This window comes from Leuciscus leuciscus (assembly GCF_965113295.1).
Source record: "Leuciscus leuciscus genome assembly, chromosome: 4".
Taxonomy (NCBI): Eukaryota; Metazoa; Chordata; class Actinopteri; order Cypriniformes; family Leuciscidae; genus Leuciscus; species Leuciscus leuciscus.
The window spans coordinates 5286151-5304891 of record NC_138728.1 but is presented as its reverse complement, the minus strand read 5'-3'; the positions used below and the strand labels follow the sequence as shown (position 1 = coordinate 5304891).

General features: G+C 37.1%; 1 protein-coding gene across 1 annotated transcript in view; it reads right to left on the bottom strand.

The window, feature by feature from the left end:
- The window catches only part of dock4b (dedicator of cytokinesis 4b), an 87467-nt gene that overhangs the window by 29162 nt on the left and 39564 nt on the right, over positions 1 to 18741 (bottom strand). The window contains exons 9-25 of the mRNA XM_082168345.1: positions 18414 to 18495; positions 18273 to 18333; positions 18051 to 18183; positions 16662 to 16750; positions 14104 to 14229; positions 10858 to 10982; positions 10490 to 10652; positions 9536 to 9642; positions 8289 to 8442; positions 7919 to 8016; positions 7728 to 7811; positions 7542 to 7642; positions 5279 to 5360; positions 4811 to 4981; positions 1550 to 1742; positions 1335 to 1462; positions 724 to 858 (exon numbers count right to left, since the gene is read on the bottom strand). Coding sequence (XP_082024471.1) covers positions 724 to 858; positions 1335 to 1462; positions 1550 to 1742; positions 4811 to 4981; positions 5279 to 5360; positions 7542 to 7642; positions 7728 to 7811; positions 7919 to 8016; positions 8289 to 8442; positions 9536 to 9642; positions 10490 to 10652; positions 10858 to 10982; positions 14104 to 14229; positions 16662 to 16750; positions 18051 to 18183; positions 18273 to 18333; positions 18414 to 18495 — 2032 coding nt within the window. The remainder of the gene's footprint in view (positions 1 to 723; positions 859 to 1334; positions 1463 to 1549; positions 1743 to 4810; positions 4982 to 5278; positions 5361 to 7541; positions 7643 to 7727; positions 7812 to 7918; positions 8017 to 8288; positions 8443 to 9535; positions 9643 to 10489; positions 10653 to 10857; positions 10983 to 14103; positions 14230 to 16661; positions 16751 to 18050; positions 18184 to 18272; positions 18334 to 18413; positions 18496 to 18741) is intronic.

Sequence of the window (18741 nt, the reverse complement as noted above, 5' to 3'; positions counted from 1 at the left end):
AATACTGTCTTTGACAATTGGGAGTCAAAAAGTTTGAGGACCAGTGGTTTAGAGAGACTGAATCCTTGATCAAACTGTTTCACACTTAGTGAGAAAAGAGATGATGCTGCAAAGTATATTATGAGAAAAGTGTTTTATGACCTTGGATGCATGTGGGAGACTCCAAAACAAATTAGGAGCCTTTAAAATAGCATAATAGGGGCACTTTAATGCAACTTGTATATATAATACTTGCATTCAGAATTTTCAACATACATTTTCTCCACAATCAGCACAAAAACATCCAAAAAGCAGATTTCATGTGGGTCTAGCTGTACCTTGCTCATATAAATTCATTTGCATAGCACTTAATTAAAAATAAATAAATAACAGAATATTTAATTCCCATATTGATTCGCCTCATGAAACCTTTAATAAATCTGAGTATGTGAGAAAATGTGTGAATAAAACAGAGTTGAAAAGAGGTACGGCGAGGTTTGCATCCACAGAAGCCTTGGAGCGCTGGGGAATACGTCACATCTTGCAGGAATGCTGCCAGAATTCACATGCTGTTTGTGTGGAGAGACTTTGATGTGTAAAACGCTGTGACTGCTGGGCTGTAATTACCTCGCCCTCAGGGCCTGTTTCTGTATTTTTCTGACGCTTTTTTGCACGTTTCACTTTTTAAAATTCACTCTTGCTTCTATTCTTTGTAAAGCCTTCTTTTTATTGGTTTCTTCTTACCGTAACGTCTTGAACTTGGGGTCGTAGTGTTGGTCCTGCTGGTTGGGGCCGGTTAGCAACTTCCAGGATGGTCCGCAGTAACACAGCCAAAACACTCTCCACGATCAGATCGACCTCTTCGGATGCGGTCGGCTCCTGCATACACAGGCACATCTTTTAGAGTATGCCCTTTCAAGAGGTCAACTGTGATTTTATGCACACTTTCTGACAGGGTGCTAATGGCAGAGAGGGTGAAGCAGTCATGAAAGGTTCAGCTGTCATTTCAGTTTATTTGCACATTGGTCTTTTTCTGCATGTGAGACCCGCCATTTGACTTCTTTAAAGTCAGACAGGATGTCTACATTTAGACCAGCATCAGCATTTTCATAAGACAAGTTTCCCGTGGTCTACTTCAAAGCAGAAGTCAACACAAATTAGGGATGTGCAAACCCTCTAGGTCGCCTGAATGACAAGTCGATCCTCAGGAAGCCTTGCATAATTAGACACGTTTAGGTTCAAGTTCTGAGGAATCGTGAGATATTCAACACTTTATTATAGGGTCCAATTCTGTTGGCAATCTCATCCACACAGTTGGTGGCACATGTCCGAGAGTTGTGTGAGTGTTATCTTACCGCGTCGTCCTTCTTGAGGAGAGATAGCATGCAGGTGAGTATGTGAGCACACATGACGAGGTCTCGCTGCTCCTGCAGGTGAGCCTGGAGCAAACGCAATACCACTGGGAGCAGAATACATCTAGACTCTGATACAAACACACAAACATTAAACAAACAGCCTCGAAAATTAGGTATAGCAATCTTCATCATCATCCTCAAGTGAGCGTGTTTACCAGGGTTGATGTAGATCTGGCTCTCTACGGTTTTCGTGATGCAGTGCAGCTTGACGGCCTCTAGGGGACAGTCCGCCTGAGAGGCGGTGGGGAGGCTGCCTAATGTCTCCCGTACAAACGCGGCAACTTCCCTGACCGTAAAGAGCTTCAACAACTCCCCGTACACTGCCGGGAATTGCTGCAGAAACACTGCCTGTGAATTCAAGTGCACAAACAATCACCAATTGATCACATGGGAAAAATAAACGGAATATGGGAAAACAAAACTCTCGCAAAACATACTATATGAAAACTACCAGTGAGAAAAACAGTAAACTAAAATAAAAAGAAAAGTTTGTGAATAAATAAAAACTAACAGCAACAGTAACATGCAAAACTAAACCTACCAGTGAAAATGAAAACACAACACAAATGGTTGACTATACAAAAAAAAAAGTATGTAAAAAACAAAAAAAAGTCAAATTAAATTACAAATAAATATTTTATTAATATTTACAAATACATTTTTATATCTGCCCTGTTTCAACCGCCTTGCATACATTGACTGTGACACGTCTATCTTCTCAGCCAGTAACTGTTTTTACCACTAACCCACGGCCTATGAAGGAATCTCAAAAACAAGAAGAACATGGCCTGAAGACTGAAGAGAGAACAGGGCCGACCCTCAACACGTAATCCTGCTGTGAGGGGCCAGTGTGGAGTTTATAGAGGAACGGGAGGGATTATGGGGGATTAGAACAGCTCTGGCCTGCATTCTCTCACTGCCTTTGTTCTGCTCTCCGAGAAGATTAAAACCTCCAAACGACAGTCAGTCCAACACAGGGTAATGAATCGTGTGAGATGAATATATATCTATAGACATATTCTGCAGTATAATACCCTATTGAGCTGTATTAACTATTCATTTTTAGACAATCCAGAGTGTTAAATGATACAAGTCTTAGATTTAGCCTATAGATCATCTCTCAACATCTCTCCACTGACCACCTAATGCACACTGCACACTGATGGCTAGAACTAGTTAAAGTTTCGCTATTATGCTATTTTAAAGGTTTCTGATTTTGCTCCTTCAATAGGTTTACATGCATCCAAGGTCAAACACACTTTAATTTTCTCATAATACACACTGAAAAATCACCTCTTTTCTCAAAGAGAAAGGTATTTGAAACTATTAGATAAAGGATTCAGTCTATCTAAACTCCTCCTTTACAAATGGCTACTCTGCTCTGATTGGTCAATTGACCCAGTCTGTTGTGATTGGTCTACCACTTACAGTGCGTGTCAGAAACGAAACCTTGCCAGGTTTGTTCAAGCAAGTCTGAGAAAGATTTATCACCAGATTTGTCAAACTTTGTAAGGTTAGTGATATCAAACTTTTACTTTTACTAAATTAGTAAAAGTATACTGAAATATTTAAGGTAGCTACAAGCAAGTAAACCAGACATGCATGAGCAGAACTGTATTTTACACTTTGTTGTTGAGTTACATCTGTGAAATAATCAGCACTTAATACTTTTAAATCAGCAGAACTTCTGCTCACACACATTACCATCAAATTCTTTGCAAAAGTAACAGACGGTTGCGACTGACACTGCAGTATAAGTTTGCTTTTTTTCCACAATAACAAAACAAACTTTGATTGGTTGCTTTACACATCTTTTAAATAATAATATTTCTGTGTAAGTGCACTGGTCTTGGTCAGGAAAAGCTGCCAAGTGGGCCAGACTTTATGCTGATAGTCAAAAGTCTGGCTATGTGAAATTACGAAATAAAGCAGACTGACATTTTGAAAGCTGGATTTGCAACCAAAACGTGCAATACATGTCCCATTCACTGATCCTGTGGAAAAAAGACCAGTTCTGTCTGTTTTTCCCACTTCCCTATTATCTAGAGTCTTCCCTATTATCTAGAGTTTCTTATAATCTTGTTGCACCTTCATTATCTCTCTTTTTTTTCCCATCTTACTTCATTCTTTTCATCCTTATCCTCTATATTCATTTAAAATGTTTCCTTCTCTCATTAAATCCCAAACAATCCTTTCTTTGGATGTATTGGTCTTTCTCTTTCAAAGGGTGTGCATGGGCTGCCGTCCACAGTCTGAGGCTCTTTGTAGAACACGGCAGAACATCAAAACAAACTCACACCAAGGATCGAACAAAAGCCAGAGTGACGGCCAATAGAACGCGCTCTCGCCATTCAGCTCAGGGAAGTCGGAAATATTTGCAGGAGACTTCAAATGCTTTGCCTGAATTTAGGGGGGATCATTCAATACCACATTTGGAGGACATTCTCCATGAAATATGAATGATCCAACTTTAAAGGGTGAAATGTCTGTCAAAATCATCCTTCCCTCACACTTTGTAGCAAGTCTTTCCCTCCCGGGTCAAAAACACCCAACGCCCTAAAATGATATTTTTTGTCCAGAAAGCTTATCTCATTTAATTTTGATAATATTTTTTTTTCTATTTTTAAATGCAATTATAATTTTTTTGCTCTGCATTGAAAATGTGTTCATATCTAACCACTTCATATCTGTGTGTAGTCTGCATAGTGACTGACTGATTTTTATTTGAAAAAATGTAGGAAAAAAAACACTTTTAATGGAATTCTTAGGTGTATGTGTGTGTGTGTGTGTGTGTGTGTGTGTGTGTGTGCGCGTGCGTGCGTGCGTGTGTGTGTGTGTGTGTGTGTGTGTGTGTTTTGCACTGAGCATGTTTTATGGTCTCAAAAAAACAAAAATGTGTTACAATTAATTTCAGGTCAAAATGACCCGAGGGAAGGATGAGGGTTTAAAGGCATTTCTCTAACAAATAAATGCTTAATACAGAAAATGTCCCTTCTTAACACTTAATAATAATGGCCCAAAGATAAAATGTTTAAGAATGATTTTTTTATGCTAAACCAGACTTTTCCATTCTAGGACCCATCTAGACAAGTATATCTCAAAATACTTTTTAGTGAATTATAGGGGGAGGGTATTTTAGTAGAGAGAATAAAAATAAAATAAATTTTTTTCATATAAAAGTAATAAATATTTAAATAAATAAAAAATAGTAAAAAAAAGATAATTAAAAATATGTAATTTTTTTACTCAATTATAAAATGAATTAATTTAATTATTTGTATGTATCGGTGGAATAAAAGAATGAGGAATGTTGCGTGCTAGACTCAAACCTGTGTCACCCACATGAGCACCACAGCATGGCTCAACTATACAATTTAAATAGTTTTTCAATATAAACAGATCGCATTCTCTCTCACCTGTGTCTGTGTGATGGGCCGCGAGCCCTTGCTCTCCTGCGAGAGGAAGAAGCGGATGGACATGAAAAGCTCACGCATACAGCAGCGGAACTCCTCCTCGCTCTGTCCGCCTGTGGCGAGGGCAAACAGCCGGCGCGACTGGATAATATACTTAAAAATATACTCCGTCGCCTAGGAAACCAAGAGAACAGCAGATCTGAGCACAGAACGCAACATAAAAGCAGTGTATTTAAGAATGCATGCATGGGCTGTGTGAACTAATGTGATGTTGAAGTCGTAGCGGCCCGGAGCTAACCATTCCTGGGAAATTGAATATTCAGTACATTACGAATATAAATTGTATTTGTGGTTGCACAAAATCAGGAGATGGAAGACAGTAATGACAGACTCTAAATATCATTATGAAAAGCAGAGAGCGAGAGAAGACGTGTAGTCTGAAGTAGAGAAGGATTTTGCAAGGGCTCTCACCTTTAGCACCTGTTGGATGTGTTCCTGACGGTCCGCTTCAATAATGCGGTCCACGTACCACTTCAACACCTTGATCAGATCCCTGGCAGAAACACAAAATTGTGTCAAACTAACCATCTCCAGTATATAGATCTGTTTGTTTGGTATAACTGAAAGCATTTATGGAGAGATTCATATTGGAAACCAATCGGACCTTTTTCTGAATAGGTTTTGTTGCCATTTTTTAGGATAAAAAAAAGAAAGTTGTGGCAGAAAATGAGTGCAAGCAGAAGTAATGAGCAAATGTTGCAATCAGGATTCAAACTTGCGTTGTCTGTATGAGCACCGCAGCTCAGTGCAACCACTAAGCCATGGGTCTGATAAGCATCAATCGTGTTTTGTGTCTTTTTTTTCAAATCATTAGTATTCTAGACAAGCACTTGGCTTAATTTGGGATTTCAAATAATTAATAGTACGTATAGGAACACATAAAATGCTATTTTAAGTGATGCCATGATACTGCAGGAAAATAAACTTTTTAAATCACAATGTATCGCAATAGCTCATGTACTGTGACACATTAAAAAAAAGTACTGCAATAGAATCATTCGGTGGGATCCTTGGTAATTTCCATTGCGATTTCCTAGCACTGCAGTGAGAAGTAGAAGGAAAGTGACGTCCACTGCAGTGGAGCAAATTAAGTATGAGAAGAAAGATCCTGTGCTGATCTTCTATTGTTCTGCAAGTTTGCGGTTACATGCTTTTTCAGAGACTAAAAATCACAACAAAAAGGAGAACTGAAAATCAGAACGGAAGAAATTTTAAACTAAAGAGCATGACACAATACATTCGCACCAGTGAGCAAGAAAAAAATAGAAATAAAAAGATGCATCTAAAGACTCCATGAAACTGCAGCTTTGTGGTCCATGTCTATTAGCTTTGAAGCTAATCTATATAACAAAATGACATTTTTGCACACAAAAACTTTTAAAATGTACAGTCTCATTTTATTTTGTGATCTTATGGCTGTGTTTTACCCTGTCCAGTTTTGAAATTAATTGGTTGCATAATATGCATATTGGACAACTGTGTAGGCTGTAATGTTGGCTGATCTCTAACCCAGACGAATGAATATGCTGTAAAATTGAGTGTTTATTGAGTGAAGAATCAGCGCTGTACTGGCTGAGAGTCAGGTTTCAAGAGAGCTGTGAACAAAAGTCCTGTTTTCTGTGTGTGGACAAAGACAAACTATACAATGACCCTAAAAAAGTATTTGGGCACTTCAGCCACATTTATCAAATATCTTGCATAACATAACAAAATATCAAACCAAGTGGCATTTGTTTAAATGAAAAACAGCACAAGCACACTTCACAAGCATTTCACAAAAACAGTGTGTTTAAGTGTATTTACATAAATCTATGCTTCAATTTCACATCAGTGGCTCTTATTCGGCCACCGGGACCAGTGTGCATTACAAGTAACATGCATTGAGTAATCAGATAACTTTTTTAATTCTGTTTAATTAACTCTTTCACCGCCATTGATGGAATTTTCCAGGCTTTACATTTTTAACTGTTATATAGTAGGGGGCGCTATTACGCATCTCCTGAAAGCGTACTGAATATCCAGATCAAAAGGAGCAGAAACAAGCGATAAAAGCATTGCTTATGCACATTGTAGCCTTTGAATAAAATAAAAAAATTCTCAGCTTTTTGTTTAAAATGTTGCTTTTTTATGAAACTTTATGAAGTGTTGATAAAAAAGCATGCATTAAGCTAGAATAAAACAATGTTTTCTTTCTTTTGATATATTGCATGTTCACAAAATATTCTGGAGGCCATGAAAAGCTGGCGATGGGGAAATAGTTAATTTGCTTAGACATTCTGTATTAAAATTCTCTCTCTTCTCCATAAAAAGTACAAAATAAACGAAACACATTACATTCAACTTTCAATAAAAAGAGTTGTACAGTAGGTAATATAACCCATAATGTTAAGAGATCTTTTGTATGGCATACATAGCTTTAGGGGATCAGGAAATATTCTAAGTAGACAGAATGTAATAAAACTCTAAATGCGTTTTTTTTTTTTAAGAAAATTAAGGTGTATGTTATATAGACTTAATGAATTCACTGCTAAGTAACATAAGTAGCTACTTTTTTTAGGGAGTTACACAATATTGTAACACAATACTTTTACATGTAACTTTCCCCAACACTGATCCTGATAGTTTAATGCTTCAAATTTCTGGACAGAGTGAAAACACTGAGTGTTTGATGTACCTGTATGACAGGGCTCCTGCAAAGTGGCCTTCAATGTAGGTGTCCATGACTGGTTTAAAATGCTGGAACTTGCTATCCTGGAGCAAGTTTATTATGTGCACCTAAAATACAAAAATGCATATGGACAATAAGCAAAATGTAATTTCATTGTCCTGTATTGTGCCAGAAATGAGGGTCTTTACCTACCAGAGAATCAAACACCTTAAGTGCATATTTCTGTGAGCTCTCGTCCAAAATGCCGAAAAGCGTGTCCAGTGTATCCTGTAAAAACTGATAAAAGATATTTGACTGTATTAGTAAAGTGCACCAATTAGGGCAAAGGTTACTATGATTGACATGTTCATTAACCAACAGCATGGCTCTGAAGTGCAGCTGACCTTAACTATTTCTGAGCCATCGATCTCTTTGAGTTTAGAGAGGCTGTCACTGATTCTCTCCGGATGGGCTCTCCACTTCAGTAAGTCCAGCATGTCACCTGCAGGAAAAAATATTATTGTTATGACATGCCTTTTTTATTTTGTCAGGAAACAGACTTTGCCAAACCCTGCTTGCAACCGCCCAAATATTCCCATGTTCTGTGATGCATCAGGTTGGGTGTTGCTACATATCAGCTGAATATCAGCTATTATGCCATGAAATCTTCCAAATAGGGAATAATAAAGTATCCCGTACGGCGAGACACACACACACACACACACACACACACACACACACACACACACACACACACACACACACACACATTACCGTTCTGAGTGAGTTTGGTAGAACAAAGGAATGAAGTGATCCACAGGGATTCCTTAGTGCCTTTCACAGTTTGGTTGTTGCCAGGCAGATTAGATTTCGAGAAGGGCAGTTTGAGGTAGCGAGCACAGTCTTGCAGGTTAGCGCTCTCCTCACACTGTAAAACATGCATGAAAAAAGATACTACTTAGTTCACCCAAAAGTGCAGCTTGAACATTTTGCAAAGCATCTTCTTTTGTGTTCCACAGAAGGCATAAAGCCATATGGGATTAAAAAATAAAAATAATTACGGCATTAGTTTTATTTTTGGGTGAACCATTTCTTTAACTAGCATCATGCAATCGCTCCACATTCAGTCAGCAGTTATTTTGCCTCCAGCGGAAACGCAAACAGCTGACTTATTTCTTTTTTTATCATTTATCTTACTCAAAGAGCGACACGCAAGTAGTCATTAGACCTGTGAGCAAATGCACAAGGACAGTATGCTGTACATGACCAGTGACACTACACAGCAGTGATCTCTACTGTGCTGCACTGAGACTTTTGTGTAAACACTGACACAAAACACCCTATTTTAGCGTGTGTAAATAGGCCACGAGTAGCTCTTAGTGTAATACTGGGCCCGTATATATGGACTAAGCCTCTCAAATATTATTTCATATATACTAATAAAAGTTATCGCATGTGTTATCTACATGTTTAGATTTAAATAGGGCATATAGAAAATGGGATTTTAATTGCCATTTTTAAATAAAAGACAAAATAAACATTACTAAACTTTTCGGAAATTGTCACAACATTATCATTATTGTATGACACATGTCTTTTATTCATTCAGAGGCTTCTTAAATTATTTAACGTTTATAACAACTACTAATGGTGTGTGAGGGGTGACAGTACAACACGACACAAATAACAGATGCACTTTGCGTACAGTGCATGTGTGTTTGTGACCTCTTTTAAGCCTGTTAAATGCAGAAACACTTCAACAGTCTGCAATTACCGGAGCTGTGCCCGAAGCATGCTCTTAAATTGGGGGTGCCTCAGGGATGTGTTCTCCGACACGGTTATTTAACTCTTACACTTTTTAATAAGGAAGCACTTTTTAAATTCAAGGCTTTTTATTAGGCTCAAAGGAACATGCAGAATGAAATGCATGTCAGCCAGGGCAATTTGTCATTTTGACATACTGTGCCTCTTGAAATTGCATTTGTTGCAGAAAAGTCAACGAGACATTTTGACAGCTGTACCTTATGAACGATGAGCTCGTGGGTGCCGTCGGGCAGAGTCCGCCCGTCTTCCTGCATTAGAGGAACGAATGAGAATCCGAAGAGCTTCTTCTCCCCCTTGTCTTTCGCTGGAGAACACAAACACTGTACATTACATGTCAACTTATTCTTTTAAAACATACTCGATGCTCACTCGGGTTGCCAGATTGAGGACAGGGAATAGGAACAAGCGCAATTGACAATGGAAAGTGACAAGCCTTACACTGTAGATTGCATACAAGCATACGTACTCACTCACTTACTCACTCATCCAACCTCCCGCTCACTCACTCGCCCGCTATCTCACTCACTACCTCACTCACTACCTCACTCGCCCGCCCGCTCACCCGCTCCCTCACTCACCCACTCATTCAATTACTCACCCGCTCGCCCACTCACTCATTCGCCCACTAGCTCAGCTACAGTATATTCTTAATAAGAACCAACTCTTGATTCTAAACCCTACACCAACACCAAAACCAGCATAAACCAGTCTGGACCAGAATGGGAAAGACATACTGGTCTATCAGCAGGGAAGGTCAATAGATTTCTTGCAGATGATTTGAGGCGTATTGGTGTACAGGAAGTCTATACATCTGATGAATAAAGCACTGACTCAAGCACATATCTATATGCTTAACTTGGATGTATTTGCATCAAAAAAGTCCCATATTTATCAAAAATACCCCTTGGTGATTATACTTGCCCATTTTAAGGGCCCATTAGTGATCTGACTCACACAGTTCAGTTTAACTCTCCTGCACTTTCATTATTCATTTGAAATTCAGCTAATTTAACTTCCTCCCTCAAGCTCTGCATCTACTAAGTGTGGGAAATACCGTCTTGCCTCAGTCTTATGTATTATGTGAATATTAAAAGCATCATAAACTGAGGAACAAAAAGAACAATGTCTTTTCTGAGCTGTGTCGGACTTACTGGAACAGTGGCGGAACTCGAAGCGGACGTGAGAGCCGCGGAACATGTCGACGGGGATGGGAAGCTTGATTAGCTCTGCCCATCGCGGACTGTTGTTGTGGTAAAGCACGAACGTGTGATACTCGTCTCCACCCGGCTCACCCGAACCCACGGCCACAAACCCCTGCAGAGAGAGAGTCAACAGACACAGAGTGAGTGAGGATGAGGAAAACCACAGACCTCTCACCTCTCCACCTCGATGGCTGTTTGTGTGAAAACAATCAATGTCAGACTTTGATCAGCTTTTCACTTTATATTACCTGGTACTCAAGATCATGTCTATTTATATGTAATCAAGTAGAACAAGGAACATTTATCAGTCTAAAAACCTTGAGAATCTGTCCATCGACGTCCAGCGCGTAGGCGGTGACTTCCACGTTTCTCGCCACGCTCTTCCCTCCCTTCTCAAACTCGCCCTTCTCCAGCGTGATGTATAGATCATTTCGCATCTCACCTTTAGGAAAAGAAAAGAAAGAACAGTTTTAAGTTGCGATAAACGCAAAAAAAACTGGGACACCAGAAATCCATCCCAAAAAATTAAGAAGCTTCTCAGTAATCTACAGAAACCTCGTATCTCCATATTTCAGCTTTTTTTCTCGTAAATCATTACTATTGGTCAGTCTTTACATCTGTACTTGGGATATGCAAATTATTAACCAATGAAAAGTATTACAAAAAAAACATGTGACTAAACCTCGTATCTCCATTGGATCCTCAAACTATTGATGCAAATATTGCATCACAATTGATTGTCAAAACATTTGGTAACTAAATAGAATTTTATGAAGTTTAGTGACAACATGTTACAATGTTTACAAAAATTTCAAGATTTCAATTCCATTCTTGTGATTTGATTCCGATTTTGATTCAATATTGACTACTTTGGATACATGTTTATTTAAAATTTTATTTAAAAAAATAATCTCACCTAATGCTGTAAACATAGAGGGCCCAATCTGCTGGTATTATTAAAGGTTAAAAATAATAAATGAAATTAAATATAATGCAGTTTTTGTTATAATAACAATTATTTAATGACATAAGTAAAAATATAATAAATATGTAATATAAGTGCTCAGCAAAATCTCCTCTCTAGCTATTTTTTCTATTCAATTAACATGCTATGGTCATTAAATGGCTTTCCTGAGGTAAATGTAACGTTATGTGACATAATTGTTCTCCTGCTATTATATATTGACCTCTTTCCGTGGTTGAAAAACACTAATTGGTCGATATTATGTATACTTTCGGTAAGTTGTACTGCATCTTTAAATAAAAAAGTAACAGATGATCGGTTCACGTGCACTTGAACTGAGGCGCTCAGCGATCTGTCACGTCACATTTACAAGCGCCAAACGTATTTTTTGGTCTTAATTTCGTAATAAAATTGACGGAATCTAAGAGCTGATAATTAGTTTAATATTAAAAGTACCTCTTTGCTCCGCAATTTTTCTGTGCGTGAGAAAATGGATGTGTGGCGTGAGAGCGTGTGAAAAGTGTCAATTGCGTGAGTCTCACGCTCAATGCGTGAGAGTTGGCAACCCTGTGACATAAAATTCTTTTTATAAAAAGTTGAGAGAGTTTTTCTTAGAGTAACTCTGGGCTTTGATCAGTGACTCTGAGTTTCACTTTAACTGGGTTCAAACCTGCAACTGTTCGCAGTCTAGATCCCACATTAAGATTTGCGCCAAGAGTGCATTTTTCGGCATGGATTTTCAATGTTAAAATTAAACAATGTGTCCCAATAATGGATGCCTTCACACAGATCGAATGACTTTTTACCATGTACATTGATTTAATGTTGTTTGCTCAGCAGGAAAACCCCACAGACCAATACGCTTTTTCTCATGTTTCTGGAACTCGAATCGATCCTGAAATGGAAATGCTCTTTGACATCAATTGAATAGAAATGCAAAAGCACTTCTATCCTCAACAAGCAACATGATTTGAGGTATCATTCGTGTCGTAGCACAATTGGTGCAGGTTTAATATAACACCTTTTCCCCCGGTTTCACATACAGGGCTAAAGATAGTCCAAAACTAAAATGCATGAGCTGTTTTAACTGAAAGCAACTTGCACTGACATACCAATCTTAAAATATGTCAGTGACGTTGTTTTGTCTAAAGATGCACACCAGTAATGTTTTTTTTTTCTAAGGCACATTTATAAAAGCTACTGAAATGTCCTAATTGAACTATGGCCTTATCCAGGCTTAATGTGAAACCAGGCCCGGGTGTTTGTGGAAAAGCACCACAGACTAATGATAAAACATGGAAAGTGTCATCATTATTATGACACAGGAGCACAACTACACTATGAAGTTCATCCCTCCCAAACGTCCTCAGCAGGTGCATCCTGCGACTCGTGGATAAGACCGCTAATGAATGATTATCAAAAACACGCATATTCTCTATCACACAGGAAATGCAACTACATATTTGCACCTTGTCATTTGTCATCGACCATCTGTGCCTCGACAACCACACGTGCATGCACATTTTCACATTTGTAGAAATGCAAATGTTACGGCCAACGGTAGGTCACAACCACATTTCATGATGTACCAGTTATTATTCGCCCATGTAGAAGAAACAATACAAAAAAAGTTAATTTCCTGAGACTCTGTTGGATTACTTTGTGGACCTCAACTCTAGAAAAGGTGCATGATTTGTCCCCGGCAGCGTGGTTTGGAAATGCACTGTGAACTGTGTGACACATTTTAAAGCATTGCAGCTTTTGCAAATAAAGGGGACAAAGAGCTTCTACCACCTAAACCACCAAGCGGAAGAAGTCTGGGTTCCTGTGCGTGTGTGTGTGTGTGTGTGTGTGTGTGTGTGTGTGTGTGTGTGTGTGTGTGTGTGTGTGTGTGTGTGTGTGTGTGTGTGTGTGTAATGCAATTAAGTGTGTGCAGTCCTATTTCAAGACGCAACTTCAAACCAGTAGTCATGCCAACTAATGTCCAAATGACAGTTGCTGTGGCAACAATCAGATATATAGAAACAATCACAGTAAGTTTCCTGGAAGATCTGAAACAGAACTGGTGAATGAGAATGACCTGGAATATGCACATCCACACACACACACACACACACACACAGACAAGAACCCACGCACGCTGAAAAAAGAGGGAATATCAGCCTACAGCAAAGGACTAATAATAAATCCGGCAACCATAAGGCACAGTTACTGCCAGTGATGGCACATTCATCCAGGAGACAGGCTGCTTGTGCAACCAAAACATCTGGGTCAGTTGTGGAAAGACGGAGAGTGAAAATAGTCTCAGACACATACAGACTGTCTGATGCATGCAGCACAAAACACAGCAAGAGCTTCTCAAACTTGCAAGCTATAATCTGATTGGTTGGCTTTGTGCAATTTCTGAGAGTCAAGGTGTGCTGGGTTTTATCAGCCTGACAAGAAAAGTCACCTTTGTCAAAGTACTACACATGCCATGCCAAGAAGAGCAAATCGGTAAGGCAGGCTAACGCTTGCAGCAAATATTTGAGATTTGTCGCAACAGAGCCTTTCTAGAATATAATGACTGTAAGTAAATGAGTTATTGTTTTATTTTCACCTGGCATGATGACATCAGAGAAGCCCAGTTTTTTGGTTATGGACACTCCTCTGGAAAAAAGGACCATATATTCTCTCCGCAGCTGTTCAATGTCGCCGTGCAGCAACTGGAGCGCCACCGCCAGACCTGGATTCAACACACACATCAAATATTCATATTTATTCTTAAACAAAGAGAGCATAATATGAGATAATTACAGATGATTATTCACAGCTTTTCTCAAATCACTTAAAGAATGGATCTTTCACCCAACAGACTGACACTGAGAAAACTTCACTCCTGCACATAATGAATATTCACAGGTATTCACTGAAGAGGACATGATGAATATTCATTAGAGAGCTTTGGATATAATAATCCTCCCACATTATACTCTCTCAGTTTGACAGGGTGTGATGTCAATTTTGCGTAATGTTTTTGTGAGATTTGGCAGAGTTTCGGGTTCACGTTTAAGAGGTTTGCATTTCGGTAAACAGAAGTTCTGCTTTTGAGACAATTGTATTGTTAAAGTTATGTGATGTACTGTAAAAACACACTTATCAGTCCAGAATCTGCTTTCTGTCACACTTCTAACCACATGAAACAGAAATCGATACACATCGCCATCATCGTATCATCATCTCACAAGTCATTTCCAACCACCTTCAACCTATTTTCCTAATTTTCCAAAAGCTTACTTGATTTCTCTGCACAGTTTAGTTTTGCTGAGCTTTGGAGAACAAGACAACTTAGGATGTAAAACAATCTAATAGCCCATCGGTACATGACACATAAGCAAATATGTATCAGGCTCTGTGCTATTGCAGCTCTTAATGATGTTCTGAAGCAGTGCCGAGGTTGATCATGAACTGTCTGGCACATACTCAATGGCAATGGCTTTATGCTGTATAATCGCTGTTTGATGGCACAGGGTCAGAGAAGTGCTGTTGGAGAATTATTCCATTACTGAGCTCGCACAAAGTCTCCATTAATCACACAGACAGATTCAGACCGTGAACATGGGAATTGAGCCAAACTAAACCTACCCAAATAGAAATGTTACGTCAATAGCCAGCACACACTTTGCAGCGATTAGAAGACTATGATTAATACAACTTTAGTCACAAAATAAGCAAGATTAATTTATGGGTGTCAAGGTTACACATAAAATGAATGCAAATTTTAAAATAAAAAAATAAAAAAAAATAAAAAAAAAAATAAATAAAAAAAAAAAAAAAATAATAAAATAAAATAAAATAAAATAAAATAAAATAAAATAAAATAAAATAAAATAAAATAAAATAAAATAAAATAAAATAAAATAATGGGAGTTTGACAAGCACTAGACACTATATATTTACTGATCTCTAATGTAACATTGCACCTTAATTATACTCCAATTATAGTTTAATTCTATTATCATAATCACTTGGTTTAAAAAGGTCCTGATAAAGCTGTTTCTTTGTCCTGTTCCGCATAACTGATGTGGTAGAGATTAAGCAAAAAAAAAAAAAAAAAAAAACACCTGCATGGCTTATGAGTGTGTATCATAGTAAGGATGTGATCTTGTCTCTCAGTGAATGAGCAATCGTTTAACAAACCTGCATTGAATAATTTCATATATTAGAAGAAATCATATCTTCATTGATTCAGATAAAATTTAGCAAGATGGTACTTTTGTGAGCATTATTGTTCATTGTCTGGTGTGCTGAAGAACGTGTCGAATAAATGAAATAATTGATGTATTCCCTGGCTTTGCAGTGTGATTACTCAACGGATGCGGAGGTGCTGCGTGCAATTACGAGCTCTTCACAGAAAATGCAGAAATCGCAAAAAAAACCTGCAAATCAACCATCTGGACACTTGTGCTTCTTTATGTGCAAATCTTTTTTTCCCCTGCCGAAATGAAATGTATTACCATTTTTGGATAAGCCACCCTGAGGGGCTTTTCATGCGTCTTTAGATCTAAAATTATTAACTTCGAAGTCATCATGCAAATTAGGTTTCTGGGAGAGCCAAGCATCTTTATACCACCGGCAGATATGCTGGCAAACCGCGTACACAAGCATTACGGTGAAAATGGGGTTATTTCATTTAATGGAAAATACACTTTTGAAGGTTTTATTTTCCCTAAAGTCAAGTCAAGTCAAGTCAAGTCTATTATATATATTATATATATTATTATTAATATAATTATTATTATTATTATTATTTTTAAACAAAAGTTCTAAAGTCCATTTATAAGTCTATTTATAATAAAAGTTCATATATAATTTATAATGGTCTTCAGTGGTGTTTTCATGACTCTCTCTGACATTTAAAGGCTATTTTGTTACTGTGCCTTTAAAACTCTTATGTAAATGACCTCTGTTATAATTGGCTAACCTATTTTGTATGTACGTGAGTCCCCAACCAAGTCGCTGGACATCAAATTAGGTGTTGATATGTAACCATGGGCAGTCTTATGTTAATGTGGTTGTAGTTGTGATGTCATAACAATGGTGATTTCTGATCCGTTTATGCAGATTGTTTTCAATAAGTGACTTGACTCAATCTCAAGGTTGTGGCAGCTCCATTACCTGTGTTGGAGCCCGAAAGGTTGTATCTGGAGTTGACTTTTTTAATGATGTTGTCGTGAGTTTGACTCCAATCGCTCTCTGTGTTGCAACTGCAAAAAACAAAACAACAGAGGACAATCAGCGTACTGGATTCAATCACACAGCCACACAGATATAAAGAACAGCAATCACATTATCAGCCCAAAGGACTGGCCACGAGCCAGCTGATAATGTGTGAGTGTCAACCGTCAAAGATCAAGAGCCAAACACATCTGTCTGTGTCTGCCCTCCAGTGCAAAGTAGGCCACACTATTGCATTTGTATTTCAGGCACCAATTCTTTAGATATAAATCATTGTACTTTATAGCATACAAATTTCTCCCAAAACACAGAAAACGTCCTCAAATTTGAATGGGGAATGGAGAAATCAGCTTTTTGGGTCTCCGTTATAATATAATATAATATAATATAATATAATTTGAATGGGGGAATGGAGAAATCAGCTTTTTGGGTCTCCGATATAATATAATATAATATAATATAATATAATATAATATAATATAATATAATATAATATAATATAATATAATATAATATAATATAATGTAATATAATGTAATATAATATAATGTAATATAATATAATTAATATAATTAATATAATTAATATAATATAATATGAATGGGGGAATGGAGAAATCAGCTTTTTGGGTCTCCGTTATAATATAATATAATATAATATAATATAATATAATATAATATAATATAATATAATATAATATAATATAATATAATATAATATAATATAATATAATATAATATAATTTGGGGGAATGGAGAAATCAGCTTTTTGGGTCTCCGTTATAATATAATATAATATAATATAATATAATATAATATAATATAATATAATATAATATAATATAATATAATATAATATAATATAATATAATATAATATAATATAATTTGAATGGGGGAATGGAGAAATCAGCTTTTTGGGTCTCCGATATAATATAATATAATATAATATAATATAATATAATATAATATAATATAATATAATATAATATAATATAATATAATATAATTTGAATGGGGGAATGGAGAAATCAGCTTTTTGGGTCTCCGATATAATATAATATAATATAATATAATATAATATAATATAATATAATATAATATAATATAATGTAATATAATGTAATATAATGTAATATAATGTAATATAATATAATATAATATAATATAATAAACAAAATAAAATTCTGACTTCTTCAGCAATGTACATGGCTATTTATGTACAGCTTTATTAATTAATTTATATAGGTGTTTCGTGCCATCCTCTAAGGCTATTTTCATGTCAAATTCTATAATTTTTAGGCCTGGAAATACTTTTCCAAGTCACTTACGCATAGACCTTCAGCAGGTGGTCATCTTTGGAGTCAGCAGTGAGGAGATCAGCGATGCTGACCACAGCACAGCCGAACGGACGCCTGTATTGCACATTACACGTGTTCTTCTTCTCTCCTGCACCCATCCTCCCTACACACACGAAACAATCAGCGCTCATCACATGCCTGCAGGGTCTTTGGAATCAGTCATTATTCTGTGGAGACAATATCGGCTTTTACCAATCCTAATGATGTGCACAACAATATACACGTCTTTTCTCAGGTCGCCGCTCCCCAGATCCTGAATAAAACAAACAAAATGTAATCAACACCGATTACTCCGCATGATTAGTCTGGGAGTGATTTAATCTCAACACTCACCACAAAAAGTGTGCATTGTCTCTCGGTCTTCTCGGGAAACTTGGGCAGACCATTTTTATTTAGTTTAACAAAGAACCTTTCACTGCAAAACAAAGAGAGAGCGAGAGAAACACTTTCAGTTTAAACACTGAGTACATTATGTACAAACGCAGTTTAAAAACACAAAGAATTAGAGAAAAGAAAAAGAACACAAAGAATTAGATTTTTAAGGACAAAATACAGTGTGTAACATTTTTGGAACCGATTCAAAAATTCAAAAAAGACATTCACTTTGCCTTATCAAATATTTACCAAGCATATCTCGTACATAAAACGGTTCATCATAACA